The sequence below is a fragment of the Mustela lutreola genome, chromosome 1, assembly GCF_030435805.1.
Source record: "Mustela lutreola isolate mMusLut2 chromosome 1, mMusLut2.pri, whole genome shotgun sequence".
NCBI classification, from domain to species: Eukaryota; Metazoa; Chordata; class Mammalia; order Carnivora; family Mustelidae; genus Mustela; species Mustela lutreola.
This window is the reverse complement of record NC_081290.1, coordinates 216914480-216938711: the sequence shown is the minus strand read 5'-3', so window position 1 is coordinate 216938711 and position 24232 is coordinate 216914480. Positions and strand designations below refer to the sequence as shown.

At 37.7% G+C, this 24232-nt stretch overlaps 1 protein-coding gene across 2 annotated transcripts in view; it reads right to left on the bottom strand.

Moving 5' to 3' along the window:
• The window catches only part of NOX4 (NADPH oxidase 4), a 177669-nt gene that overhangs the window by 135703 nt on the left and 17734 nt on the right, over window positions 1–24232 (bottom strand). For both annotated transcript variants that reach the window (XM_059186909.1, XM_059186903.1), the window contains exons 3-6: window positions 16442–16552; window positions 14793–14877; window positions 11689–11786; window positions 7776–7803 (exon numbers count right to left, since the gene is read on the bottom strand). In XM_059186909.1, coding sequence (XP_059042892.1) covers window positions 7776–7803; window positions 11689–11786; window positions 14793–14877; window positions 16442–16552 — 322 coding nt within the window. The remainder of the gene's footprint in view (window positions 1–7775; window positions 7804–11688; window positions 11787–14792; window positions 14878–16441; window positions 16553–24232) is intronic.

The window sequence follows — 24232 nt, the reverse complement described above, 5'->3', positions numbered from 1 at the left end:
TTTCAACTTAAACCATACTGAGAAAAATGTAGAAAAATTATTACTTTATAATCCAAATTACCATGCTGCTCTGTGGGAAGCCCAATTCCAGATCACCTATCTCTTTGTATGTTCCCTCTCCAAAAAAGCCTTTTTAAAATTAGCACAGTTTCAAGGTACTTAAGACAAAGCAGCCTTTCTACCTTTAACAGAAGAGTCCACCTTAGTATTTTCAAGTATCCCACTCAGAATGGTGAATGTGTACATACTTGTGACACGTTCTACCAAATGTACATACTATATCAAATGTCAGTGATGAAGACAACAGACAGTTTTGGAACACTGAAAAAAGAAAAGAAAAGAAAAGAAAAAGAAAACAACAGACAGAAATTAAATATATATTTAATGGAGAAGCAAAGAGGGACAGCAGAGAAAAACTTCCAAAGACATGAAGAAATGTGAAAGACGGAGTGTTAAGATATGTCCATTATATTGATAGTGATGATGGTTTCATGGATATATGCAAGAGTCAAAACTTATGAGAGTATGCATTAAATAGATATAATTTATTAGATCCTAGTTATATATTAATAAAATTGTTTTAAAGGAGGGAAAAATACACAACAGGGCTGGGTTGACATGGAACACCATTTACTGTGTTGTTTTTTTTCCTGCACCACAATACTAAAACTCCCTTACTCTCTCAGCACCTCCCTCCCCTTTTATGGAACTAGTATCTGCTTCAGTTTCAATTCAAATAATTTCTTTTGTGCTTTACTATCTAGAATGAATAATTTTCAAGAAATAATAAACATAAAACCTAAAGCTTCTAAAATCCACAATGTTGAATATAGAACAAAACAACAGTAGATCTCAAGGAAAAAAAAAATTAGAGTGCTGATGTTTCCTTAGTATGGAAAACATGATGTAATCAGTGCTTCTGATATTACATAATACCATTTTTTAACAAAGAAAAAACTGTGCAAACGTGTTGGTTTTCAAACTTAATGGTGATGTGACAGGTGGCTAAAAATCCAATGTTAGCCCATATAGCATAGCCTAAATGAATAGTTGATATGCTTTATCAAAAAGAACTAAAATCACAATAGTCTCATTTCTTATTATCTTATTCCTACCAAATAAAATATCCTGTCGATAAGTTACATTATTTACTACTACAATCATACAAGCAACAGTAAGTCCCAAATAACCCGGAGCCAAAAGAGTCCATCTTAAATCTATATGGAAAGCTACTGAAACAACTGTGTATCCAAAAGCACAGGCATCCCCCAACTTCTCTCCTTGCCAAAGAACCACCTAGGAAACAGAAGGGCCATCATGAACTACAAGCACTAGCAGAAGCAGACAAGCTGGGAACAACAGAAGAGCACCATAGGTATGCTTCATTAGAATCCCAACAGTTTAGAAACACTGCAAAATAACATTAGAAATCTCAGTACACCAGTTAGAATGGCCAAAATTAGCAAGACAGGAAACAACATGTGTTGGAGGGGATGTGGAGAAAGGGGAACTCCCTTACACTGTTGGTGGGAATGCAAGTTGATGCAGCCTCTTTGGAGAACAGTGTGGAGATTCCTCAAGAAACTAAAAATAGAGCTTCCCTATGACCCTGCCATTGCACTCCTGGGTATTTACCCCAAAGATACAGATGTAGTGAAAAGAAGAGCCATCTGTACCCTAATGTTTATAGCAGCAATGGCCACGGTCGCCAAACTGTGGAAAGAACCAAGATGCCCTTCAACGGACGAATGGATAAGGAAGATGTGGTCCATATACACTATGGAGTATTATGCTTCCATCAGAAAGGACGAATACCCAACTTTTGTAGCAACATGGACGGGACTGGAAGAGATTATGCTGAGTGAAATAATCAAGCAGAGAGAGTTAATTATCATACGGTTTCACTTATTTGTGGAGCATAACAAATAGCATGGAGGACATGGGGAGACAGAGAGAAGAAGGGAGCTGGGGGAAATTGGAAGGGGAGGTGAACCATGAGAGACTATGGACTCTGAAAAACAATCCGAGGGTTTTGAAGAGGCGGGGGGTGGGAGGTTGGGGGAGCCAGGTGGTGGGTATTATAGAGAGCACGGATTGCATGGAGCACTGGGTGTGGTGCAAAAATAATGAATACTGTTATGCTGAAAATTAAAAAAAAAAAAAAAAAAAAAGGGAATCTCAGTACAGTGGAAACAAGTTTCTACTTGTGAAGAGCCACAGGAGAAATTAAGGAATTAGTTTTTGTATACTTAATAGTTGGATACTCTTTCTTCCTCAGTCTTTCCAATGTACAGATTTGGAAGCCTAATAGGACTTCTATTTCCTGATGTGCTTAAACCAAATCATCTCCTCCCTACACTTCTTTCCCAGGGCACTCCTTTCTCCTCTTTCTCATTGCCCAGGTGAGTACTAACTTCCTAGGATTAAAAAAAGAAGATGACTGTACTAGTTCACACTAAAAGACTAATAACACAGAGAAATGCTGTTTACAAAGAACAACATGCCTATAAAATGTCCCAGCCATTTTATTCCCAAGTATTTCCCCCAAATACAAACATATATCTACATAAAAATTTGTTCAAAAATATTCATAGCCACTTCACTTTTAACAGTTAAGGCCTGTAGACAACTCGAATTTCCATCAGCAAATGAATGGATAGACAATTGCAGTAATATCTGTACCTGGAAAATGAATCAGCAGCTAAAAAAAATGAACTTTACACGACATACATGAACCACAAAATTATTCCACTGAGTGAAAAAAGCCAGACACTCTCCCCCTCAAAAAAATCCCAGGAGTATAAACTCTGTGATACCTTTTATATAGTATTCTAGAAAATCTAAACTATTCTCCAGTGATAGGAAGCAGATTAGTTACTAAGAGGAGTAAAGGGCAGAATGCGTTATAAAGGCACAAAAAACTTTTTGGAATAATAGATATATTTGTCATCTTGATTTTGGTCTTGATTTCATTAAGTGTATACATATGTCAAAATCAATTGAATAACATAATTTACATATGAATAATTTCATGTACCTCAATTATAACTCAATACATTTGAAGAAGCAAAAAAGAGGTTTTTCTCTCTGGCTTTAAGTAATTAAAACAAAATAAAACAAAAAAACCCTTATTTGGCCAAATGAATAAATAAATGATAGAATCCCAGATGGCTCCAAGATGTGAAATGTGTGGCTGGAGAGGCCTTTCCGATAACTGTCTTGGGGCTTCATTAAGGTCTACTGGGTCTGCCCACAAGGTTTCCCATGTGGTTCTAAATATGCCAAGATTAGTTATGGAATGTCTACAAATCATTTCATGAGGACACCTGAAAAAACAGTATGTTTAGTGTAGAGGCATAATTTCTAAAGTATATTATTTGAACATTAGTTTCTAGAGATATTAATTTCTATTACTCAAAAGTGTAATAACTATTCCTTGAAGAGTCACAGGACACATTAGTAAATTAAAGTCTAGTAAATTAAAGTCTCTGGCAAGTACTAGTACCAAGAAACCAGTTTAAATCTGAACGGATCTTTCCTCAAATATTTAACTAGAGAAATGCTTTCAAGAGCAGAACATGGAAAATGTATTGGAAAGATCTGGGGCGTGGGTAATAAAATAGTTGGCATCAGTCATTTGAAGATGAAGCAAACAGCTTAGCCAATGAGATACCCATTCTGGGATTAAATAGCCCTATTACTGTCCCTTAGGACAAACCCCAATCTCACTGGATCTCATCTGTAAACTTAGGAGAATCAACTCAATGCTTTTTAATATTCTTTCAGATTTATGAAGGTATCTTTTTTATCTAAAGGATTCATGTTTCCTTTCTAGCTCCCAGACGTATAAAAAGACCAAAGTTTGTAATTTACTAAGTAACAGACCAGGTTAATGAAGGTAAGTTACTTAAAATTAAAAATGGGGGCGCCCAGGTGGCTCAGTGGGTTATAGCCTCTGCTTTCAGCTCAGGTCATGATCCCAGGGTCCTGAGATCGAGTCCCACATTGGGCTCTCTGCTCAGCGGGGAGCCTGCTTCTTCCTCTCTCTCTCTGCCTGCCTCTCCGCCTACTTGTCTGTCAAATAAATAAATTTTTTAAAAAATCTTTTTTTTTTTTTAATTAAAAATGAAGAGAACAAATTAGGGGCGCCTGGGTGGTTTAGTCAGTTAATCATCCAACTCTTGATTTCAAATCAGTTCATGGTCTCAGATTAAGCCCCATGACAGGCTTTGCACTCAGTGGGGCGTCTACTTCTCTCTCTACCCCTGCCCCTGCTCTCACTCTCTCTTAAATAAATAAATAAGTTCTTTAAAAAAATTATTACAATTACAATGGTCCCCCCCACCACCAAAAAAAGGAGTACTTTAAGAAGCTATGATTTTTTTGTCACTGGAATTAAACAAGCAGAGGCTAGCTAACTGATTATCTGGATGCTGTAAAGGAGATCTATGTATCAAGTAGGAGAGTTAAACAATTGGCTTTTATTTTCAGTGAATATTTTCTGGACATTTATAGTCTACTGTTAAGTGAGAAAAAAAAAAAATGAATCCTGCTCTAAAAGAAATCCCCGCCCAGTGTGGGAGACAAGATAAGCAGACAAATGCAACCTAGGACATTAAGTGCTAAGAGAGAGCTAAGCTTGAGTGTTTTCCAGGTACATCAAAAGGGACCCTAACCTAGCTTTCAAGGACAGCTCAGCTAAGACCCAACATATTAGCCTCTATTACTACACACATTTCAGGGGTCAGGAAGAACAGGTTGGAAATGACTAAGCTAGTCAAAACTTACTGGGCAAAGTCACTTGCCAAAATGAAAAACACTCTCTCTTTGAATCATTCAAATTATGAAGCAAAAACTATACTTGTTTCCTTAGGAAAAGACGTTTGTATGTTTATTCTTATTACTTTTTATCTATGCATATTACATTTGTTATTTAGTTGCCTTTAAAATGAAGGACTGCAGTGTACTGCCATTTCTAGATGAAACTGAGAGATCATTTTCATCCATACCCAGATGTGGTCAGAAATATACCATCTTGTATTCATTATCCTGTTGTTTCTAATGTAACTGGAAACACAATTCTATTTGTTTATGAGGGTTTTTCTAATTGAAATTGGATACTGTGCATTTTATTCTCATCATACAAGCTTCTACCAAATTTGGAAATAATGTAGAAAATGTTTTGAAATGCATATTTGAACAATCCAATCTTTTAAATTTGTTTTACTTTATATATTCCTTTTTTTATTTTATAAATTCTTAATTGGACTGTTTTTTTAACATTTCTTATTGAGTGACCTAATTACCATATTTTATGTCACTTGAACTGCCACAGGCTTTAGTTTCTCTGAAACAACCTTAATTTCTCAGTTGTAGATTATGTTAAAAAATATTTAAGGACAGAGAGAGAGAGAAGACTCTATGTAACATTAAACAAACGAAAATCCAAGAAACATGTTAGCTAATAAAAAATAGTCATTATCACTAGAACATCTAAAAACATGCATGCATTCCTCTGTCAGAAATGTGGTTTTTCCTAGGCCTAATGATGTTCAAAGATAGCTATGAAATAGTATTAGTCATAGATGTATTAGTAATATAAAACTAGATCAAGTCTATTTGTAGAAAATGGTCTCTTATCCCTTGACATCCTTTGATTCTGCTTTGTTCTCTCACCTACTACTCGGTAGGGTCAATCAGATGCCCTCAAAGGTCTAGATTCATAGTTAGGGGTTCCAGGCTGGGTTTCAAGCTGAGAAGTGGATGGCTCCCTCTGGCTAGCACACAATGTCTTTCATAAAATGATGTAGACTGAGACACTAAAATGAGGCTGACATGCTGATTTGGGATGAATTCCAATTGTATCGAAAGAAACTCCACCAAAAAATATGTACCTGGGATCCTGCATTCCCTACAGGGAGCTGTACTTCACACCTGAGAAGCTTACTTTCCAGTGGAAAAGATTATACCTGTAAGGAAAGAAATTATTCTACAACATAGCACTTTACTATGTATCTTCAGGAACAAACCAAGGCCAACAAAACAGACCGGCTCTGCCTACTGGAATCATGGACGAATGTGCGCCTGATGGGACATGTCTGCTGAGACTCAAAGGAGGAGCAGAAGTGGGATTAAAAAGAGAGAGAGAGAATCAAGTAAGAGAGCAGACAAAAGTTAGGTATTGCAAGAAGGGAATTACAAGAGTATGATGGGATGCCCAATAAGGGTGAAGCGGGGACTCCCAGGGGACATGGGAAGCTTAATGAGTCATACTGTTGGGTCACACCACAAAGACTCTCTAGGATGAAGCCAGGAAATTTGTGGGTTGTTTTTTTTTTTTTTTCTTAATTTGTGTTTTTAAGTATCAGCTCTAGTTAGTCCAACACCATTCATGGGAACTTCTGGGAAACAACATAAGGATGGTGAGGTTTTATGCTATATGGAGAGGTCACATGTTTCTGTACAAGTATTCATTATACAAAGCTTCTTAATGTAATGTCTTGGTCATATAAGAAATCTTTTTGTACGTTTGAAAACTAAACTTTTTCAAACATTTTACATGTCCCAATGTTTCACCCAGATTTGGTGCTATAGAAGGTAATATTTAAAAAGAAAATATTAAAAAAGAATATGAAAAAGAAAATATTAAAAATATTAAAAAATTGATTCTTTCTGTAAAATGAATTCATATGAACCAAAACATATATTGATTCACACATAAGGTTTTGTTTTTCTGTTTTTTCTCCTTCCTATTTCTCATCCAATTCTTAAAGCTTAAATTAAAAACATGCTTTCACGTTGTAAGCAAAACTAAAATTGTGTTCCTAAAGAGAAACGGTGAAATACCTTGTACGTGGCAAACATCGTACATAAATAAACAGGAAAAAACCATATTTTATAAATCTAAATATACAGTTGTGACAGGGAAGGGGAAAACACCAGAATTATTGCTATTTTTATCATAAAACTGATTGAAAAGAAAAACAATACATTTGACATATCATGCCTCAGTCTTATATGCAATCCCGATCCTTAATGGGGTGTTTATGGTAGCCAAGCCTATGTGACAGACCCTATCAATAACCTAATCATCCTTATCCCTGAAATAATGTGCTAAAAAGCCCCCAAATGCAGTTTTTGGCTTTTGTCCTTATAAATGCAGAGTTGAGAAAAAGAAGAATTTTAGTAGAATTATACTAACATCAGGACAAAACTTTGAGATGTTTACATGTGCTTTAACAAATGAATAGTCTAGACTGAGATTTCATGGACAATATGCTTGAGAAGGAAAAGTAAATTAGAGTTGAAAAAGGAAACATTTCAAGAAAAACAACCAATTTTAATGACTGTTCATTCCTCCTCTTTTTCTGTAGGTTATAAGATCACCAAATGTCCTACTAAATTACTGAGTTATAAGAATTCCATCGATAATCAGAATGCTTGGTGTTTCCTTCCAGCACCTTGAGGGTAGGAGCCTACTCCATGTGTATTATCTCCAGTACCACCTGCCACAGCCAGAAGCACAGAGTAGGTCCTCAATAACCATATGGCATTGCACTGTTGTTACTGGAAGAACATATGGAAGGCAAATGTGTTTACTTCCTTTTACTCTTCATTCATTCGAACCCCACTATTTGCCTTGCCCCTCTGTTTTCATTGCAACTTAAGTTTGGTAAGAGTTGTTCTGATTGCAAATTTTCCACATTATATTTAACATACACTGAATTGCTGTGTTTTGCCTGAATCTTCAGAAAGAGCAATGAAAAACAACTTACCAGTTGTGAAGAGAAGTTTTCTAGGATCCTGAGAAAAAGGGAAAAAAAATTGACTGAAAAGCAAAATATTGAAAATGTAAAATTCTACAAGGAACCTTCTGGGTATGTGATCCATTAGGCATTTAAGACACTATTCTCTCAGTGGAAATGAGAAATTCAATCAGGCTTCATAATGTTTTCATGCAACACAGGTTCTGGAACCAGGATATTTGGGGGGGTGGGGAGTCCTGCCTCTGTCACTTACAAGCAAGTTTCAGAAATTCCCTAATTGTTTCTCAGCTGAAAAATTAAAAATATCGGGGTGCCTGGGTGGCTCAGTGGGTTGGGCCGCTGCCTTCGGCTCAGGTCATGATCTCAGGGTGCTGGGATCGAGTCCCACATCCGGCACTCTGCTCAGCGGGGAGCCTGCTTCCTCCTCTCTCTCTGCTTGCCTCTCTGCCTACTTGTGATCTCTCTCTGTCAAATAAATAAATAAAATCTTTAAAAAAAAAAATTAAAAATATCTACCCCAGGGGTGCTTGGGTGGCTAAATTGGTTAAGCGTCTGCCTTCAGCTCACGTCATGATCTCAGGGTCCTGGAACTGAGCCCCACGTCCAGTCCCACAATGGGTTCCTCACTCAGTGGGGAGTCTGCTTCTCCCTCTCCCTCTGCCTTCCCCATACTCATGCACAAACTCTCTCTCAAATAAACAAAATCTTAAAAAAAAAAAAATCCAACACAGAGAAGACTGTCCTTCTGAGATACAAAGAGCACTGAATAAAAGTCAGAAAATGTAGACTTTCATCTTAATGGGTAATTACAAGCTATTAACAGTGGCCTGAAGCCTACCCTTTGACCATTTGAAACTCAGTATCTTTGACTATAATGTTCTGCACCTACAAGATGTTGAGACAGTGAAAATCAAAAGTGAGAAAATATACAGGGAGGGTTGTCACTATAAATTCAGTGCAAAGAATACTAACTGAATACTTACAATGTTTCAAGTACCATGCAAAATAGTGATGATTACTCAGAATTGTAAAAAGTAATATTGCTAGTGTAATCTGTCCTTTAAACTACATCTTTCATAGTGAAAAGGACCTTAGGCAACTCCCTTTCTATCTCTGGAAAACTGAGGTCAATCCCCAGGAGATCTGTGGATTTGTTTTTCATCCTAATGGTCCGTAGTATTGCACAACTTTGGAAATTCTTTCCTGGGCCTCCATTGCTTTGGAATCAGGCCACCCTGTATCCAAAGTGGGAAGCCATTCATATGAAATAATTTCAGAAGCCACCTTCAGAAAGGGTGGCTTTCTAAGGGCCACCTGCCTAGCAAGAGCTCCTCATCCCACTGGGGCCAGGTGACTTCTACCTCTGCCATTAGGACGCAACTCAAGGTTAACCTACAGGAACCTAGTATATAAACAACTAGTGAAAATACAAAATGAGCTGAACAAAGTGGTAGTACCAGAAATATGGATACCAGAACAAATAGCCTTGGGAACTCAGAAGACAGAACAGTTACTACTGCCCGTGAGTGGAGATGGAACATGAAAGTAAGAGACAGTTTCAAAGATGACAGCATGAGGCAGATTCAGCTAGGCCATCAAGAACGTGCCACCCAGGAGCTGGAGGCTGGGTCATTAGAAGTCTGGAGAAGACAGAGTACAAAGCAAAGGACAACAGGGTGCATGGCACAAATCTTTCTTTCTCAAATACAACTCAAGAAAGGCTGTACCTGTTTATGCATGCAGTGTGTGTGTTTGTGTGTGTGTGTGCGTGCACGTGTGCATGTGTGTGTGTGTGTGTGTGTTTTCATCCTCCTCTAGCACACTGTCTGATGCCTACTAAGGGCTCAAAAACATTTATTAAAATAAAGAAGAGGGAGGGGGCGCCTGGGTGGCTCAGTGAGTTAAAGCCTCTGCCTTCGGCTCAGGTCATGATCCCAGGGTCCTGGGATCGAGCCCCACATCAGGCTCTCTGCTCAGCAGGGAGCCTGCTTCCCTTCCTCTCTCTGCCTGCCTCTCTGCCTACTTGTGATCTCTGTCTGTCAAATAAATACATAAAATCTTTAAAAGAATAAAAATAAAAAAAAAATAAAGAAGAGGGAGGGAAAAAAAAGAAAGAAGGAAGGAAGGAAACAAAGAAAAGGGAAATAAAAATTTAAACTGGCAAAAATTAAAGAAAAACAAAAACAATTGAGGGGCAGATATAAGCATTTTGATAAACTTGGTAGAAGTGTGTCAACTAATGAAGCCTTTTTGAAAGACAACAAGGCAATGTCCTTCAAAACTAAAAATGTACATAGCTTTGAAACCAAATTCTACTTCTAGGAATCTGCCTAGTGGAAGCATATAAAAAATTAATTTATTGGAGTGTGGTTCATAAAAGAATCTCAAAAACAACTTAATCATCTGTGAATAAGGAAAAGGCTAAATAAGGCTAAGAAGGAAAAGGCCAGCATCGGGCTCTCTGCTCGGCGGGGAGCCTGCTTCCTCCTCTCCCTCTCTCCACATGCCTGTCTGCCTGCTTGTGATCTCTGTCTGTCAAATAATAAATAAAATCTTTAAAAAAAAAAAAATGAGAGAACCATTTCAGTTCTTAAAGAACCAAGATGGCAAAAACAAAAGAGAGAGAAGCAAAGAAGGAAAGATAAAGAGGCAGGTCCATGGTAAACATTGGAAACAAAGAAGTCCACGTCCTGTGGGTTGAGGGGGATAGAGGAATGGGGGGAAACCGTGGGAGACAGAAACGGTGGTGTCTCCAGTTCTGGCTTCTGGAATCATTCCGTATGAAGAGCGTCTGGAGGAGCTGGTTTTCTCAGTTGCTCTTAATGCTGGGCGCTCACCCCAACTAGCTGGTGAACTTTTTAACAAATATCAAGGCCGGACCCCAACCCAGACCAGTTATATCATATTGGTGTTTTTAAGAATACTAGAGTCTTATCAAAGGACTTAATGAAAGGCTGCTGGTGATTTTGGTTTCGTGATTTGTTTCTGTGTTCATTGCTAGTTTTCTCTTTGTTGTATTCCACGAAGGATATCAAGCACATAATCGTAGCAGTGTTAATCTCGGTAACTCCGGTGACACATGGAAGAGAAGACAGAGTAGGGGAGATGGAGAACAATCTTACAAACTCCCTGCCAGACTTAGCGGAACAGGGCGAGGAGATCCATCTCCATTCCCAGCAGTTTTTGATGTAGTCTTGGCGTGAAGGAAAGGCAGACTGAGGACAGGATAAAGTCCTGAGTGAAAGAGAGCTAACATGTGCTCATTAGGCTGTACCCCGGCACCCCGCACATACAATTTCATCTCATGGGTGCCGCCCCCTGGAGAAAAGCAACCCTAAGTCAGATGTTGCATGCTACAGAACTCAGCTCAAGTTCACCTGTATCAAGGATTAAAACAAAACAAAACAGAGGAACACTAAAACTCAGTGGAGTTTTTAAATTCAAATAAACAGATGATTCAAGATCCTCAAAGAGTCAACCTGCTTTTCTGCCCTCCCCACGCACCACCTCCAAGAACAGCATCTGACTTATTAAAAAAACAGAAAACAAAATAAATAAATAACATAAAAAAACAAAAACAAAAAAAAAACCAAAACACAAAAACAAACTTGTGCCCGTAAAGACACTGTGGACAGTCTCCCCTGGATGGAAACCAGACAGCGCTGCTGGGAGGCAGGAGGCAGGCCTGAGGGGCCCCCATCTGAACGCTGCAGAATATAAAAGTAGACACTCTCGAACTCCCATTTTCAGCAGGAGACACTGTGAAATAGTAATTACCTGTATTTTCTATTGAAAAGGAACAAAACTCAACTTGACAACTGCATTTTAAAAGCACTCAAAAGGAGCAGCAAGGTACAAATTTTCCATGAAAATCACAGACCTTCATTAGTGGGCTCACGACAAGCGAAAGGAGACCACCCACCTCATCTCGGTATCTTGCTGCGTTCAGTTCAGCAAAATCCTCGCTGAAGTTCACTGAGAAGTTGAGGGCGTTTACCAGATGGGCAGCCACGTGCACACCTGCAAAATCACATGAGGCTCAGATCAATAGGATTTCCATATACGCTCCACGAAGAGGACTCCCTTCCTCTCCCAAACCTCCCAAAGGGTCCAAACTTTAACAGCTACCCGAGCAATAAAATATTAAATTGAAAAGGGAAAGTTTAAAGACACCAAAAGTCTTGATTACAGATACCTGGGTATTAGAAATCATGTAAAGAAACTGAATTTTCAAAGGCCAGAATTAAAAAACTAGCAAGTCAGGGTTAGGAAACAACATGTTACAGTGTGTGATAATATGGTCATGTATTTATTTATTTAAATAGCTCCTGGATATTTGAGTTTTTCTACATTTTTTGCCTCTCCTTTAGCTCCAATCTGTTATAGGTCTTGTACACTTCAACCTAAAATAGAGGCTCACTGAAAGACTTCCAACCAGTTAAAATTTCTCACAATCCATAACTTCAAGAATTTCCTAAATTTCCTAAACCCCACAGCAAAAGTGTTGGCAATCACTTCATTGGGATTAAAAACTCAGGAAAGTAAGAATTATTATTTCATCATCAGCTTACACTGGCAGAGTAAAGAGAGCTCAACCAATGCAGAGCTCACACAGAGGATGGAATTATTGGGAAATTATAAGAGAGTTGAAGAAAAACTCATTTTGGCACAGTCAAGAAGAAGGAAAATTATCTTGAGGAGGCTGGACAAGGAAGGAGCAAATGAATGTGTGCATTGGATGAGAATGCCTTCTCCCTTCCCAACCTCTTCTTGTAGGAGAAATAGGGTCTGAATTAACAGTACATTACAATGTACTAGAAAGGATGACAGATAATTAACTGGAAATCTGGTTTTCTTGCTGCATGGCTACCAACACCTCAGGTTAGTTCTCTGTAAAGTGACAATGACAGAAACAGGAGACTTAATGAGATAAGTGACCTGAACATCCCTAGTGAACCATTATAGTCCATACCAATATAGGGCGTGGAGTTAGTCAACGGAAAACGTGCAGAGAAACTGGAAAACTTTACAGTTCTTTCCAACCTAGCACATGACATGTAGTTATGCCAAGAGTTCTGAAGGACTCACAAAGACAAATAGAAGTGAGAGAAGGACTAGAATGCTAACCAACTTCAAAGTTAAAGGATTGATAAGCTCCTGCCAGAGTCAAATTAGAGGAAGGAAAAGGTCTCATAAAAAGTGGACAGGAAGTTAGAAGAGGGTTAACTAACAAGCAAGGACCCAATTCTAAAGAAATGTTTAAGAGGCAGTCCAGGAGGGATTCGATTATGGCATAGGCATGAAAGATTATTTAAGAAGAACGGTCTGTGTCCTCTAGCTTTATCATGTCTAAAATGTTTAAGTCTAAAAAAATCCCTTCATTTTAAATCAAAGGTTTATATGTTAACTACATGTTTGTGGCTCCTTCTGAATTCTCCTGAAAAAAAAAAAAAAAAAAAACCCTAGGTATCAGTTGTTTGAGATATACCCTTAAGGGATATAGTCACTTTCTTTAAAGGACTTTCAGGTCAAAAGAAATTGAGGCTTCTAATTTGGGGCAGCAAAGAGAAATCCAGGCTGGACATTTTGAGTAGATTTTTCTGATTGAATTCTCTCAATAAAACAATGAAGTGGGTAGAAACATCCCTTTGTCACAGAAGGTCAGAAGAGGCCACCCAGCTAAGGTCAGACAACTAGTGAGTGGCAGAATGAAACTGTGTGGAATGCATGTTCATTCATGGCAAGACTCTACAGGATCTCAGTCCTCTGGTTGTTCTCCAGTGGAACCAGAATATTTGGACACAGCTACAGTGTAGCACAAACCAAGTTACAAATGTGTCCACATTCCCAGACCCTCCCGCTTCCCTGACCTTTCACTCCCTCTGTTCTAACCCAGCCCTGACCCTGGCCACACACTCGGTCCTCATCTCATTCTGAACTCTTACTCCGTCCCCAGCCTCTTGAGTCGTATGGAGTCTGATCCCACCCGAGCCTCTCCCCATCTCCTGCCTCCAGAGGCGGTACCCACCAGTAAAATGTCCAGGGACAAAACAGTGCAGATGCCTGTTTCAACAATACTTGGGAACTTTTTAAAAGAGAAGAGCTTAATGACCTCTCAATAGTGGCTGCACAAAGATATGCCCGATTCAAAGTAGCCATATATACATATCCAGACCAAATGACCCTGGTGTCAAAACAGCTCTGTCCTGTCAAATCATGACTAGAGGAAAATGTCAGGTGCTATGCCACTGAGATAATTAACCCCTGAATTTGTAAAGTGTAAAAAATTCCATCCAAATAACTTCCTATGAGCGATCTCATACTGTCAATCATTTTATGATTAAAGAAACAACAAATCAAAGACCAGAGAGCTTATGTCACACAATAAGGTAGAAAGGCAGTTGGGGATAGATCCTACACAACCTTGTCTCCAAAGTCCATATACTTAATTAATGTGTTTATCACCTGCCATTCCAAAATTTGAAAAATACCACATAAATATTCAGGATAAAAACTTATTTTAAAATGACTCTTTTAAAAAGCCAAAAGGCTCTTGCTTGATATTTTAACTTGGAACTGAACATTTGACATTTAATACCAAGAATTAATATCAAAGAAATATTTATCAAATATACTTCTAAATGGAATTACATTCTATGAATGTACGTTTCACATTCTAATTTGTATACATTTAAAGTCCTATCATATCTTTATTTTTAAAACTTAAAAACATTCGTTTCTTTTAGTCTTTCTAAATGAAAGTATTTACCTATAAAAAACCATTATTAAAAGCTTGAAGGCCAGCTCTCATATACTGTAATGTGAAAACTATATCTATAATGTGTAAGACATGCTCATTTTCTGTAGCACCATTAGGCAACTCTCTTTAAACACATGGCAGAGAAAATTAAGATATGGAATGAGACGATCACAAGTTGGGGACAGCAAATAATTTGCAGAGCCACAAAAATGCCATTCATAACATGTGTTCAAAGGTAGTATTTTCACCTCTTTTGGTTTTCTCACCTGAAAAAATACAGATAGTCACACCACAGGTTATATGGAATGTTCGGCTTTTATCCAACAATCTTCTGGTTCTCCTGCTTGGAACCTAAATAAAATTCAGTGTGGTGAAAATAAAGCAGGGAATAAGATATGTGTACAAAGTTTTTCTCTAGAGCATTGTTCATGATATCAAAGTTTTAGAAATATGACAGAGGCCTAGGAATTAAAACTTGGTGAGATAATTATGATATATCTAATCAGTGGAACACCTAAACCATTACAGAGAATGTGAGAAGACTTGTTATTTATATGGAAATATGTGTCATATATATGGCTAGGTAAAAGAAGGATAACACATAAACTATACTATAGTCCTATGTTGTTTAAAATTAATGGCGTTCTATGCAAATCTGAAGGCCTTTCCCCAAATCCGTAATCTGTGGTTGTTTTAGCACAGTATTAGGAGAAACTCTCACTGATTACTTATTTCTGGAATGTTTGAATTGTACAATATAGATGATTTCTTTCTGTAGTCAAAAACTAAGATGATTTTTAAATGAAGCAATTCCATCTATGGGTTTAAATGCCTTCTTGATCTTATAAAGAAATAAAATGTCAAGCATCTTTGAATACCTATGTTTCACATCAGGGGACCACTCTTTAAGGCTTATTTAAATACCGAGAGACTTAGGTGGGCACTTTTCCTGCCGTTTCTCTTCTCTTTCTTCACACCAAGCCAATAGCTAGCCATAGGAATCAGAACCTAGCATTTTACAATAGTAGGCAACCTAGAGAAAGAGTTATTTCCACAAATTACTGCATTAAAAGTAGAGTTTCTAAATATAATTACTGAAAAGTTTGAAAAGTTTTACTGCAGTAAATCCACTCATATGAACCACATAGAACATCCAAGTGACCTCATACAAACAACTTCTTTTAGAATATCAGTATTAATTCTGCAGTGCCTTATTATTTCAACAGAGAAAAGAAACACACACACACAAGGACAACCAAAGACAAAAAAAAATATTTTGTTGAGTTTTAATTTCCAAAGTTCTTTACTTCATTTTATAACATCACACATGACATCACACCTTAACCAAGACATCTCCGAGACTATTACACAGCTTAAAACATGCATGTGTTTGAAAAGGAGATAAATCGCCACCAACACCAGCAGTCACTGTATATTTTGCTCCAAGTGCACAGAGCTCTAGCTTCTAGGTTGCTCACCTGGTCTTAAATAATTGAGAACACAGGATCTCATTGAGGCAAAATCTCAGAAGTGGGACTGATCTTAACTCTGCCATTTTGCTAGTCTCATGGCATTGGTCAAGTTCTTTAACCTCTCTGTGCCTCAGTTCTTCATCTACAAGACCCACAGAATCATTGTGAGGATTCACACCTACCTCCGTGGAGTGCTTAGCACCATGTCTGATAACACTATTAATAGCCATTTCTATTACCAACTGCCTCTATCTAGCATTGCAGAATAACTCACTGATCATCTTGGCAGGTGACACAGTCTTTACAATCAACTGGTAGATGACAGCAGATGCCAGAAGTCAGTCTATTAGAAGGTCTGACCATGAAAACTAAGTAGTACTAACTTGCTGCTGTTCCACTTGGTTTTGATCCTAGATTCTATGACCAGGATTTTTCATTCTTACCTTCTGGGATCCTCGAAGGTAAGCCAGGAGTGTCCGACACACAGGTAAAAGGATAAGGCTGCAGTTGAGGTTAAGAACAGATGCGGAGGCTCTGCTTAGACACAATCCTAGCTGAACGAATAAGGTAAGAGTCAAAACACTGTCAAGGCAAAGACAGACTACAGACTCGCTGCAGACCTCACTCTGCTTCTTTCTGAAGGATCATGCCAAAATCCCAACTTCTTTTAGAATCTTGAACAACTGTCTTCTTCCCTCTCACCAAAAACCCCAAAAAGAAACGGGTCTCTTTCTGCTCTGCACTGCCATAAAACTTAGTCTCCCCTCATTTCTACTAGTGTTATAAACACCTGAGTACATTTTTCTGGCATGAAGTCAATTTTTTGTTGGGCCCCCCACTAGACCATTGTGGGTAGGAAGGGCCCTCCAGACCCCCACACTGGGGCCTTTGAATCCTCTTTTCAATTTCAATTTCAAATAAAGCTTTTTCATTTGTGTTCTCTCTAGAACACTCTTCCAAACCACTGCCTGCCTGCCTTTCAGCTCTTCACCCTACTGACTCTACCTGTCTTTCAGGTTTTACCTTGAGCGCTGCGCCTCTAGTGTTCTTCAGTGACCCAAACCTAGGAGGGCTCCAGATCAGAGGTGTCCCGTACAAAGATAATCATGACCACATTATGTGATATTTTCTTTTCCAAAGAATCAGAACCCACAGTGTGGAGGCTATACTTTCTGGCAACTAATTCAAAATCAAACTCTTGCTAAATTGTCATCTGCTATTGTCTATTCCTACCTACATTCTTCATATAAATAGTGTATCACATGAAAACAAGAGATGGGGTCTTATCTGTCCTCTTGTCCTAAAATAAACATAAAAGTACTTTAGTTTAAGGATATTGACTAAGAAATACGTATAAATCAGATGCTTTTCTTATCTTAAAATTATTCACGCTCCTGAGATTTCCAGCTTAACCTCTGGCAAAATAGCAACTCTGTTACAAAATGTTAGTTGTCAGCACATGAAGTATTGCTCCTGAAGGGGAGATGGGGTAATAAGTCATGTCAGGAAAGCAATAATTTTCATTGACTTATATAAAAAGTAATTAATATTTCCAGTTAGGCTATTTCTACTCCATGAGTTAGAAAACCTTAGGGATATATTGCAATGAATATACTAGTAAGTAGACAAATAGAAATAATCCCCTCTAGACTATCTAAAAAAATACTAAATATAATATTCTCACTTTATGCAGCAAGCTATTATCATTTCAGAGTGATGGGTTTTTGTTATCTAGGCCTCCAGAGAAATAGAATAATTGTGATTTCTTTGATCTGGCATCTGCTCATGATAAGAAAATTTTAGCTCAAGGGATTTTTAGATGATAATTTTATCGGCAATTTTAATGTACCTGAACAATAATTCATTTAAAATGTATCAGCGAAAATCTCTCGTATAAGTGTAGGACTTAAGAGATACAAATAAATTACCCAATTTTCTTTTCTAGTTCAATGATTTAAAGAAAATTCTCCTATTGTTAATTTTCTAACCATTTATTGCATGCCTGGAAGTGTTTTATTGTTGTGCTTACATTAAATCACATAGTAATCTAATTCAGAGTGGCTTTAAGTGTCCCCTTAGGATAGATGGGGTTTATCTTGGCATTCCACTTCTTCCTTAACGATGCTGTAAAATCTACCCAGAAGTCTTGCCAAAGACTCATTTCCTCATGTATGCTTGTTCCGGAAGATGCTTAGTTTCTCAACTAAGATGAGAATTTCTCTTTATTAGATTATCAGAGTACAAAACTCCCTCATTCTGAAGCAATGGGGAAAGTAAGGAACTTGGAGACAGGTCCCAGTCAAGTGGTGCAGTCATAGGATACCCCGTGATCTACTTACTATGTGGGTGACATCCTACAGGGAAGAGCCTTTGTTTTACTTAGTCCCTATTAGCGCATGACCACTGTAAGAATCAGCTACCTCAAATGTTCACTAAAAAGAAAGGACCGCCCCACGTTATGCCAGGTCCACTCTGTGACTGACTCAGGTCACCATTCCTAGAGCTCTTAACTGCTCCTCTACTCTATCAACTTCATTCAAGTCTGTTGTCACTAGATGGCAGTATTACTTCCACGTGTAGAAGCCTACCTGTCAAGGACTCTAGAACGTAATAAACTGAGAATTCCACATGCAATTGTAAAATCACAAATATATTTTAGATAAGTATATACAAATAAAACTTAGCTTACTCCTTTTTATTGACTGAATGTCTGCCCCCCCCCAAGTTCATATGAAATCTAATGTCGAAAAAAAAAAAGGAAAGAAAAAGAGAGACAGAGAGAGAGAGAGAGAGAGGAGGAGGAGGAGGAGGAGGAAAAGAAAGGAAAGGAAAGGAGAAGGAAGGAAGACAGGAAGGAAGAGGGAGCTCTCATCAGACACCAAATCTGTTGGCGCCTTGATCCTAAACTTCCCAGCCTCCAAAACTGAAATAAATATTCTCTTAGCCACCTGGTCTACAGTATTTTGTTAGAGAAGACTGAACGAATGCAGTCCCAAAGAACATCATAAGAACATATGCCATTTGAAGCAAGTTATAAAAGAATATAACATCTGGGTATAACAAGTGCATGGCAATTTTCCTAAAATCTCAAATACATGGTTTCTTATCTTAAATGTACTACTTAATAACTATTCATCTTGAGCTAGTTAACTGTCCTTTTCTGTAAAATTAAGGATAAATGTTCTTATTTTTAAAATTAATATAATATATATGATACAGTAATCCTAGTTCTTAGAACTTTTGTGAAAAGTAAAACCAGTCCAAAATATGCAAGCACTATATAAAAAGAATTTATTGCCTTGGGGTCACAATATCACATCCTTTCTCTGAATGTTCTCCTCTGTGCTTCCATAGTAAGTTCCACTTTACATTAGTCACTCAATACATATTTATTGTGATATACACATATCCCAAGGCACCAGGAGTTTAATCATGAACAAAAAACAGAGAATGTCTGTTCCTAGGATGTTTATATTCTAGTAGGGAAAACAGGCACGAATCACATAGCTACATAATCAAACATAAATTCTAAAATGATCAATGCTGTGAATAAGAAATACAGAGCATGAGCATGTGTAACAGGAAATGAAAACCAAATAAGGTCAGGAAGGTTGCCATGATTAAGTGAAAAGTGAACTGAGATTTTGAGGGTAAAAGTACAAGTCACTCAAAAATAAGAAAGACACCTATACAGAAGAAAAAAACAGCATGAGAACTGATGCAGCAAAGGGGAGCATAGTGTACATATGAGAATTTAATAGTAGCTCAGCGTGGTTGGATTGGAAATGGAAGGTGATTACAACATAAACGTGGAGAAGGGGGAGGCCTGCTGGATTGTGTAGGTCATATTAAGAATGCACGTCTTGGGGCACCTGAGTGGATCAGCCTGCTCAGTGGGTGCCTTCAGTTCAGGTCACGATCACGGGGTCCTGGGATGGAGCCGTGAGCCGGCTCGTCACTCCACAGACAGCCTGCTTCTCACTCTGCCTGACGCTCTCTCTTCTTGTGCATTCTCTCTCTCTTTCTTTGACAAATAAATAAATAAAATCTTTTTTTTTTTTTAAGATTTTATTTATTTGACACAGAGAGACATAGTGAGAGAGGGAACACAAGCAGGGGTAAAAGGAGAGGGAGAAGCAGGCTTCTCACTGAGCAGGGACCCCGATGCGGGGCTCTATCTCAGGACCCTGAGATCATGACCTGAGCTGAAGGCAGAAGCTTTAACCCACTGAGCCACCCAGGCACCCCATCAACCTGATATTCTGACATGTTTCCTTCTCAATTTTGCTTTGGCTAAAAATTTTACATTCGTGTTTTCCACATCTTCACCTAGGTTCTTGACAATGCTATTAAAGTGTATCAAAACCCTGTTGAAATTGTTGACCTGCAAACTACCTTTTCAAATGAACATTTTGCTCTCAAATGGTAATTTTCTCAACAATTTTGAGGGAATATGACATTCTACATGTAAACATCTATGCAACACCCTTGTCTAAAGGGCTTTGAAAAGGCTGGAGAAGTATTAAAAGTAAGTTTTAATAACTGGTCATTTTTCTGTAGCTACCTCTCAGTGAATCAACAATTAGTCAACTATTTCCAGGAAAAAAATAAAAATTACCATAGAGGTTTATAACAAATTATTTTATATTCTGGATTGGCATTTTGTGTTTGTTTAAAACTATGTAAATTTGTACTCATTAAGATCAATTTTGTTGATTCTTTTTATTCAAACCAAATGAAGCCTATACAACCCCTAATTCTTACATATTTTATAGCCACAGAATTGTAGTTCGTTTATGGGGCTTTACACATCATTCGGCCCAACCTTCTTTTTGCCACTATTCACATGCTGCTGTGGGAAGAAACACAGTTTAGAACCCAGGCCCACCTCTAGGCTATCTGACGTTTCCTAAGAACACATCACTCCCCAGAACAGAGATGTGAATCCAGACATCTTGCCTAGTGAACTTTCCAAACTGTAATACTTCCTTACTCTTTCAATTGCTTACCTGTTTTCCCACCAGTACTTTTCCCTGTCATTTTGTGTAACTCTTTACAGAATATTTTCCTATTCTGACTGAACACTGAAATCACTGGATGAACTATTTACAAATAAACACATCTCCGCTGTACTTTCTGAAATTTTCATTCTTTAAATCTGGAGAGGGGGCCCCAGGAGGTACACCCAGGCTTGGCAATTGCTGTTTTAGAATGCACTTCAAAGTCAAACAAACCCGAGTTTAAAACACCTTTTTGAGCTGTGTGGCCTGATAGATTTTCTTACCCTGTCTCATTTTCCTCATCTATAAAATAAAAAACAATACATCAACCTCAACGAGTTATTGTGAGTATTAAGTATATCTAGTACCTAGTATGGTACCCAGCATCTAGTAAAAAGTCAGCAGAAGCTATTATCATAATCCCATCCACTAACCTGCTCTAGTTTCAAAATGTAGGTGTTCTTAAGGCATGCCTTCCTACAAATAATTTCTTCCTAGCCTGTTTTTCCATCCTCAGCTCTGAAGAATTAAGATTCTAAAGAGTTATTTATTTATTTATTTGACAGACAGAGGTTACAAGTAGGCAGAGAGGCAGGCAGAGAGAGAGAGGAGGAAGCAGGCTCCCTGCTGAGCAGAGAGCCCGATGTGGGGCTCGATCCCAGGACCCTGGGATCATGACCTGAGCCGAAGGCAGAGGCTTAACCCACTGAGCCACCCAGGCACCCCAAGAATTAAGATTCTAGTTGCAGCTATGGGAGATGAGTTTTATTGCACTTGGCTGATTCTAAAGATTTCAAGAAAATTCCTAAGCAATTAGTGGGTGTTCAATAACTTTAAGGTGGTTGAATGAATGAGTCTATGAAATGATCCTTCAGTGTTCTCATTTTGGAAATTAAGAAATAAATAATCAAGACCAAAAGAGATCACCCAAGAAATGTAGTTTACATCTAGTGTTAGATTCAGACCTGTTCTCTCCATCATGCCATAGTGCCCAAGAATGAAAACTCTGCCTCCATTTCCCCAACTGCCACCATTCTTGAGATTAGGATTTACTTGATAGAACTGCATGCCCAATTTAAAGATTTAAATTGGTATTTCTGTCTAGATTTTGTGTATCTTGTCTTTCCTGTGCCAAAAGCCCAGACAGTAGAAGAGACTCACTTCTAAAAAATCTTTAGGGCCACTATAGCTCTTTGATGAGTCTGTATAGGTCATCTAATCCAAAACTTTTTATACCAACTTATATTAAAAGTCTGTAAATAAGCCAAATTGATGATCCCATAGGGCTCACTGGCCATCCTTTTACAATTAATGCAGCTCCTGGAGGTATTACCAGATTAATAAGCTCCTCTTCTGAATTTTCACCACATATCTTCATTCACTGTCCCTAGCTCATGGTGTTTATCGCCATTTCTTCTATTTGGGACGGCATTCCACCTCTTCCAACCTTTATTTCCTTTAGAGTACTTGAGATGTTGTATTAGAATATTTTACCTATTTATCTCCTTGTTTTCCCCCAAAAGCTAGCAAGTGGCAAGCACTGCTGAGTGGCAATGCCCAAAATGCTTCTTATTGTTGGGGACCTCAAAAGTGCATGCTCATTAATAGTGAAAATTATTTTGAAAAAAAAAAAAATACTCCTCAGAGAAAATGTGCTTTTAGCAATGAAAGTCTAAGAAAAGTAGAATTGAGACAGAAACATGAGCAAAAAGAGACTACTCCATAAAGTAGTCCATACAATTTTCCAAAGCAATAGTAAGCACTTTCTGTCGTCTTTATAATCACCAAAATGGTCCATGGCAGAAAATTAGAAAATTTATTTTCCCTATCCCTCTAAAATCAAACTTGTGGTCCTAACTAAAATTTCAGTGTGCACTATTAATATAGTATAATAGGGGTATGAATTAAGAATATGATAGGCATTTCATACAGACAGGATCGTACTTAATGATTCTTAAAAATGACATTTCAATGAAAAGTTACTTCAAAAAGTTGATTACCTATTTTGATAAGGCTTCATATGAAAACAATAATGAATAACATGCCATGAAAGCAGTTAATAATAATTGGAGTAATTATTTCTTTAAAAACTTCCAAAATAAACTAGCAATTCAGTGGTCTTGGGGTATATCCAAAAACTCATTAATGTCCCCTCATTCCATTATGAACTATAGTTCATGCCAAATGATCCTAGCTGGTTTCTGTCAACTAACTGCCCTGAAGAATTTAACTATGATGTAATTTTTGACTCACATTGACCTCTCTTTCAATCTATAAACTTTTTTTTTTAAACACTGTTTCTAAAGAAGTTATCAGTTCTAAAAAAAAAAAAAAAAAAAAAAAGCAGTCAGGAATGGAGTGGGGTGGGGGGTAGATTTTGTTTCCATATGATTAAAGGGGCCACCAAAAAAAAAAAAAAAAAAAAAAAAAAAAAATAGACTCCATCCTGACTTCATATGCAGATTTCCTTATGCTTAACCCAGATCTTGCCTTTTATACACCATCATTCATCATTCCATCCTTTCTAGAAGGAAACTTTCTTCCATTTTCAGTAGGAATGTACTCCTTCCTTAGAAGTCTATTACAAGAAAGAAAGAAATACAGTTCTTAGACAAGAAGAAAGCAAGATTGTAACATGGCATTTCTGTCTAGATTTTGTCTATCTTGTCTTTCCTGTGCCAAAAACCCAGAGAGCAGAATAGATTCACTTCTAAACAATGAGTCTGTCTGCAAAAGTTGAAGTTCAACCTAAGTGAGATCCAGAACTACATTAAATACATTCATGGGTTTCTACACGCAATGCCATCTACTAAACAGATCACCACATTAAAAAGCATATTTTTATCACACTTAATACCTGTGACCCCTACCAAGGTTATTGTCTCCAAAACCTAGAACTGGAGAACTTAACAAAACACTAGTCAAAACTTGCTCCACTTTCTCCTGTAGAACTATTCTAAAAGGTAAAAATAAATCAAATGAAAATGGCTTGATCTCTTTAGCTGAAAAAATGGATTTTTTTAATTCACCCATGATATTTCTATAGATTTTCATGCTCATCTCTTATAATCTACTCCTATCTACAGCACAAGAACAAGGGTCTCAAGAATTACAGCACATTTGCTTTTATGTCATTGTTACAGTTCCTCCTCCTACAGAAATTTGCCATGCACAGGGAAAGGCACCAAGGAATGGCATGTATTTTGGAGAGCATGGTTGGCTAGGAAGTTGAGA